At 36.7% G+C, this 7,222-nt stretch overlaps 1 protein-coding gene across 1 annotated transcript; it reads right to left on the bottom strand.

The window, feature by feature from the left end:
* Nucleotides 1-3,954: 3,954 nt before the first annotated feature.
* LOC140009933 (uncharacterized) lies at nucleotides 3,955-7,015 on the bottom strand. The gene is made up of 2 exons (XM_072056279.1): nucleotides 5,495-7,015; nucleotides 3,955-4,842 (listed from the first exon to the last, which is right to left on the bottom strand). Exons 1-2 carry the CDS (start codon nucleotides 7,013-7,015, stop codon nucleotides 3,955-3,957), a joined length of 2,409 nt encoding a protein of 802 aa, XP_071912380.1.
* Nucleotides 7,016-7,222: the final 207 nt, after the last annotated feature.

Below are 7,222 nucleotides of genomic sequence, written 5' to 3'. Positions count from 1 at the left end.
AGAACAAAACCTTCTGGTTGATCCATATACACCTCTTCATTTAAGTCACCATTTAAAAAGGCCGTTTTCACATCCATCTGATGTACACACAAATCAAACATTGAAGCCAATGCTAATAGTACTCTTATAGATGTAATTCTAGCCACTGGTGCATAAGTATCAAAATAATCGATTCCCTCCTTTTGCCTAAATCCTTTTGCTACTAATCTTGCCTTGAAAGTTTGTACAGATCCATCAGTAGCATATTTCTTTCGAAATACCCACTTACAGCCAATTGGTTTAGAACCCGGAGGCAAATCAACTAGGATCCAAGTATTATTACTTAATAATGAATCCATTTCATCATTAATTGCCTCTCTCCAAAACGATGCATCTCTCGATTTCATAGCTTCACTAAAAGTTTTAGGGTCATCTTCTACAGTTAACAAGATAGGAATCTTGTCAAGTAGAAACTGTCTATCGCCTTCAACTAGGAAAACAATAGCTTGTGAATCTATAAAATCAGAGGATAAATGTTTTTCTTTCCGTTGCCTTTGACTCCTCCTTAACTCACTTGGAATGTCCCCTGCATTCCTTTTATTATTATTGGAGGGTCTAGCATTGGAAACAGGCGGTGGCTCTTGGCTTGGATCTGTACTCATTGTCGAATTATAAAGAAATTTATCTTCTAAAAATTCGACATCTCTAGATTCCACAATGACGTTAGAATCTAAATCTAGCAACCGATATGCTTTTGAATTTTCAGCATAGCCTACAAACACACTTTTAAGTGCTCGAGGTCCCAATTTTGTCCTTTTATGATCAGGGACTCTATAAAAGGCTATACAACCCCAAACTCGAAAATACTTCAAGTTTGGTTTTCTACCTTTCCATAATTCATATGGTGATACCTTCGATTTAAGCGAAGTTACTCGATTATGTATGTGACAAGCAGCCAGTAAGGCCTCTCCCCACAAATTTTTAGGCAGTCCAGAACTTATAATCATGGCATTTACCATATTTCCTAAAGTTCTATTTTTCCTTTCTGCCAAACCATTTTGTTGCGGAGTATAAGGTGCACTAGTTTGGTGTATAATTCCATTTTCTTCACAAAATTGAGAAAAATCAGCAGGGAGATATTCCCCACCTCTATCACTCCTCAAAATTTTAACCTTCTTTCCTAGTTGATTTTTCACCAGATTTTTGTAACACTTAAACATATGAAATGACTCATCTTTCGTTTTCATCAAGTAAACATACACATATCTTGAATAATCATCAATGAATGTGATGAAATACTTATTTCCTCCTCTTGTTAGAAACCCATTAAATTCACAAACGTCAGAATGAACAAGATCCAACAATTCATTGTTTCTTTCTGCTTTAGGAAAAGGTAATCTGGTCATTTTTGCTTGTATGCATGTTTCACACCTTTTTTCAACATTATCTTTGAACGAAATTAGCCCATGTTTAGACATAAACTGCAAAGTTTTATGATTAGTATGCGCTAATCTACCATGCCAAAGAGAATATGAAGCATCAACAATATACACAGAAACATTATTTTTATTGATACATAACTTGAACATTCCATCACAAGAGTATCCCTTGCCTACAAATACACCATTCAAAGAGAAGATAAGCTTATTAGACTCTATTACAGCCTTTAGCCCCTTTTTGTTTAAGGCATCAGCCGACACAAGATTTTTCCTAATTTCTGGAACATGAAGTACATTGGCCAGTATAAGTTTCTTTCCGGAAGTAAACTGCAAGTCTACACTTCCTATGCCAATGACCTTTGCTGTATCATGGTTTCCCATCAATACTTTATGACCATCAGGAACTTCTTCATAAGTCTTGAATTGGGACTTATCATTACAAACATGCACGGTGGCACCAGAATCATACCACCAGTCACACGATTTGGTTGCAGCAGCCACATGCAACTCAGAAATCATGCCAATGTTCCAATGCGAAATCATTGCAACAATCTCAGCAACATCTTGTTCAACCAGATTTGCATTTTTGGCATTGTCTTTCTTTTGCTTTTTGTTGCTATCTGCTTTGCACTCACGCTTGTAATGTCCCTTCTTGCCGCACTTATAGCAGATTCTATTCTTCTTCTTGTCCTTAGATGTACTTGCATCTGGAGACTTTCTTTTGGAACCAGAAAAATTCTGTGAATTCTTCTCACTTAAAGCATTCACTTTGACATCAGATTCTATTTGCTTCTTTTGAAGATTTCTGGTATCTTCTTCAATACGCAAATGTTTTAAAATCTGATCTGTAGTGAATGATTCAGTAGTATGGAGCAACTTTTTCTTATAGTCATTCCAACTAGTTGGAAGTTTGGCTATAATTGCTCCAACTTGCAAGGATTCAGATATCTCCACTTTCAGATCATGTAACTTAGACACAATCACTTGGAGATCATGAATCTGATCCATAAGAGAAGAATTCTCAATGATACGAAAATCAAAATATTGCATAATCAGAAATTTATCCGCACCTTGTTTCATCGTATTATACTTGTATTCCAGCGCATTCCAGATTTCCTTTGGCGACTTGACTGCAGTATATAGATCATACAAGCGGTCAGAAAGAGTGTTCATGATGTGTCCTCTGCACAGCAACTCGTCCTCTGCGCGTTTCCTGTGTTGTGCCTTGACTTCATCAGAATCACCATCTTTAGGTTCTGGAATTTCAGGAAGAGAAGGATCCAAAACGTAAGCAATCTTCAAAGCCGTCAGGAAAAACATCATCTTATCCTTCCAACGGGAGAAGTTAGTGCCGTCGAATCTGTCCAACTTCACGAAGTCCTGATTCATCACTTTGAACGCAGATTCAGAACTTGACTCCATTGTTGATAATAACACCTTAAGATTGTTAGAAAACTGTAGTAAAGAACAAAACTATACTAGACAAATACAGAGACTTTGAGGCGTGAAAGCACTTTCCTTAAGGTGTTATTTGCCTCTATTAGACAAATTACCTCTAGGATACAACAAAGTCTAAGAACTATCAAATGAAAAGTAAAAGTGATTTAATTCTGTCGAAATCCTACTATTTAAAAGGATTGAAGCACCTATTCAAGGCACTATCAGAGGATGCAATCTTTATTGAATAGGCGTTTGGGTAGTTAGCCAATTAACAGATATGTCTGCAAAATGTAACCGCCAACCGCCATTAACTACCTCTGATTGACACCCTTTCAGAAAGCCCCAAGGTGCCCCAAGTGCCCAAGTGCCCTTGTCAAGATTTTATATATCTTGAAATAAGTTTCCCACCAAACTTTCCCTCCAAACTATTATCTTGGAACAAGTTTGTAAAGGAATAGGACAATGACTCATATATAGGCAACATGCACTTTATCCTCTTTCAATGTGGGACAATGGATTTCAACATACTCATTACAAACTATTACCAACAATCCCCCACTTAGTTTGTAATGAAATCAAATCAGCACTCATATTATCTTGCATAGAGAAAGGTGTTTGTGAACTTAAACCCTTCTCTTAGTGTAAATATTTCACTTGTTCTAACAAGTTATGGTGGCTACATTGCTTAAACCATAACTTTAAAGTTAAAACAGAAATAGCACACACAAGATTATACCTTTTCGGAGAATAGTTCACGAAATGATTTTAGCACTTTTACTGGCCGTGTGCTCCATCCTAGATTCATGATCATTTACAAAAGAAAACCCCCACTTTTGCTGGGAGCGGCACCACTCCCATGATCATATAGGTGAAGTACATTTCTAGCCTTTATTACCAAGGCACTATGAAACCATATTTAACTTCATTAAGAGTATGATACTCAGCCTCTTATGTATCAAACTGCACTAGTACCTTGGAATGGTATGATACAATTTCTAGTGCTCACAACCACTTATTAGTAACTTGTTATTACCCTTTAAACCTTTCACCTAGTGTTAGTGCTAGAAGAGAGGTTGGGTTACCATTACTAGTGGTTTTAGACAATGGGTTTTAACCCCATTCCCAATGACGTTGCTTTCACTACATCTCTTGAGAGAGCTTTAGTGAATGGATCCGCCAAATTGTTGAATGATCTAACATACACTACTGTGACTATGCCATCATTCAATAATTGTCTGACATATTCATGTCTTAGACTTATATGTCTAGATTTGCCGTTATATATTCTATTTAACGCTCTAGACATAGTGGCTTCGCTATCACAATGCAAAGAAATGGCTGGCATCGGGTTTGGCCACAACTCGATGTCTAACAGTAAGTTTCTTAGCCATTCGGCCTCTTTGCATGCAGCTGCTAAGGCTACAAACTCAGCCTCCATGGTGGAATGAGTTATGACTGTTTGTTTCTTTGATGCCCAAGAAACAGCTCCTCCACCCAACATAAAAATCCATCCAGAAGTAGACACTTTGTCACATACACTGGTTACCCAACTTGCATCGGAATAACCTTCAAGTACAACCGGAAATTTGTTATAGGAAAGCTCTAAATCTTTTGTCCTTTTAAGATATCGAAGCACTCTACCTATAGCTTTCCAATGCTCTATACCAGGATTCTTAGTGTATCTAGCGAGTCTACAAACTGCATATGAAATATCTGGCCTAGTACAATGTGTAGCATACATTAGGCTACCAATTGCACTAGCATACTCTAATTGAGCAATTGGCTTTCCAGAATTTTCAAACAACTTAAAGTTAGGATCATAAGGAGTGCTTACTTCTTTTATCTTCAAATGTTGATACTTGTTCAAAACTTTCTCAACATAATGAGATTGACTTAAAGAATAGCCCCCACTATGTCTCTTAACTTTAATTCCTAAGATAGTATCTACTTCTCCAAGATCTTTCATCTTGAATAAATTTATCTTCTAAAAATTCGACATCTCTAGATTCCACAATGACGTTAGAATCTAAATCTAGCAACCGATATGCTTTTGAATTTTCAGCATAGCCTACAAACACACTTTTAAGTGCTCGAGGTCCCAATTTTGTCCTTTTATGATCAGGGACTCTATAAAAGGCTATACAACCCCAAACTCGAAAATACTTCAAGTTTGGTTTTCTACCTTTCCATAATTCATATGGTGATACCTTCGATTTAAGCGAAGTTACTCGATTATGTATGTGACAAGCAGCCAGTAAGGCCTCTCCCCACAAATTTTTAGGCAGTCCAGAACTTATAATCATGGCATTTACCATATTTCCTAAAGTTCTATTTTTCCTTTCTGCCAAACCATTTTGTTGCGGAGTATAAGGTGCACTAGTTTGGTGTATAATTCCATTTTCTTCACAAAATTGAGAAAAATCAGCAGGGAGATATTCCCCACCTCTATCACTCCTCAAAATTTTAACCTTCTTTCCTAGTTGATTTTTCACCAGATTTTTGTAACACTTAAACATATGAAATGACTCATCTTTCGTTTTCATCAAGTAAACATACACATATCTTGAATAATCATCAATGAATGTGATGAAATACTTATTTCCTCCTCTTGTTAGAAACCCATTAAATTCACAAACGTCAGAATGAACAAGATCCAACAATTCATTGTTTCTTTCTGCTTTAGGAAAAGGTAATCTGGTCATTTTTGCTTGTATGCATGTTTCACACCTTTTTTCAACATTATCTTTGAACGAAATTAGCCCATGTTTAGACATAAACTGCAAAGTTTTATGATTAGTATGCGCTAATCTACCATGCCAAAGAGAATATGAAGCATCAACAATATACACAGAAACATTATTTTTATTGATACATAACTTGAACATTCCATCACAAGAGTATCCCTTGCCTACAAATACACCATTCAAAGAGAAGATAAGCTTATTAGACTCTATTACAGCCTTTAGCCCCTTTTTGTTTAAGGCATCAGCCGACACAAGATTTTTCCTAATTTCTGGAACATGAAGTACATTGGCCAGTATAAGTTTCTTTCCGGAAGTAAACTGCAAGTCTACACTTCCTATGCCAATGACCTTTGCTGTATCATGGTTTCCCATCAATACTTTATGACCATCAGGAACTTCTTCATAAGTCTTGAATTGGGACTTATCATTACAAACATGCACGGTGGCACCAGAATCATACCACCAGTCACACGATTTGGTTGCAGCAGCCACATGCAACTCAGAAATCATGCCAATGTTCCAATGCGAAATCATTGCAACAATCTCAGCAACATCTTGTTCAACCAGATTTGCATTTTTGGCATTGTCTTTCTTTTGCTTTTTGTTGCTATCTGCTTTGCACTCACGCTTGTAATGTCCCTTCTTGCCGCACTTATAGCAGATTCTATTCTTCTTCTTGTCCTTAGATGTACTTGCATCTGGAGACTTTCTTTTGGAACCAGAAAAATTCTGTGAATTCTTCTCACTTAAAGCATTCACTTTGACATCAGATTCTATTTGCTTCTTTTGAAGATTTCTGGTATCTTCTTCAATACGCAAATGTTTTAAAATCTGATCTGTAGTGAATGATTCAGTAGTATGGAGCAACTTTTTCTTATAGTCATTCCAACTAGTTGGAAGTTTGGCTATAATTGCTCCAACTTGCAAGGATTCAGATATCTCCACTTTCAGATCATGTAACTTAGACACAATCACTTGGAGATCATGAATCTGATCCATAAGAGAAGAATTCTCAATGATACGAAAATCAAAATATTGCATAATCAGAAATTTATCCGCACCTTGTTTCATCGTATTATACTTGTATTCCAGCGCATTCCAGATTTCCTTTGGCGACTTGACTGCAGTATATAGATCATACAAGCGGTCAGAAAGAGTGTTCATGATGTGTCCTCTGCACAGCAACTCGTCCTCTGCGCGTTTCCTGTGTTGTGCCTTGACTTCATCAGAATCACCATCTTTAGGTTCTGGAATTTCAGGAAGAGAAGGATCCAAAACGTAAGCAATCTTCAAAGCCGTCAGGAAAAACATCATCTTATCCTTCCAACGGGAGAAGTTAGTGCCGTCGAATCTGTCCAACTTCACGAAGTCCTGATTCATCACTTTGAACGCAGATTCAGAACTTGACTCCATTGTTGATAATAACACCTTAAGATTGTTAGAAAACTGTAGTAAAGAACAAAACTATACTAGACAAATACAGAGACTTTGAGGCGTGAAAGCACTTTCCTTAAGGTGTTATTTGCCTCTATTAGACAAATTACCTCTAGGATACAACAAAGTCTAAGAACTATCAAATGAAAAGTAAAAGTGATTTAATTCTGTCGAAATCCTACTATT

This window comes from Coffea arabica, chromosome 6e (genome assembly GCF_036785885.1).
Source record: "Coffea arabica cultivar ET-39 chromosome 6e, Coffea Arabica ET-39 HiFi, whole genome shotgun sequence".
NCBI lineage: Eukaryota > Viridiplantae > Streptophyta > Magnoliopsida > Gentianales > Rubiaceae > Coffea > Coffea arabica.
Note: the sequence above shows the minus strand (reverse complement) of the source record. Positions and strands in the feature narration are given on the sequence as shown.

Bases quoted from the DNA above. Each gene is read 5' to 3' on its own strand.
- LOC140009933 (XM_072056279.1), bottom strand. From the start codon at position 7,015: ATGGAGTCAAGTTCTGAATCTGCGTTCAAAGTGATGAATCAGGACTTC. The intron at 4,843-5,494 runs GTTTGTGAATTT...TCGAATTTTTAG, and splicing joins TGGATCTTGTTCATTCTGAC to AAGATAAATTTATTCAAGAT.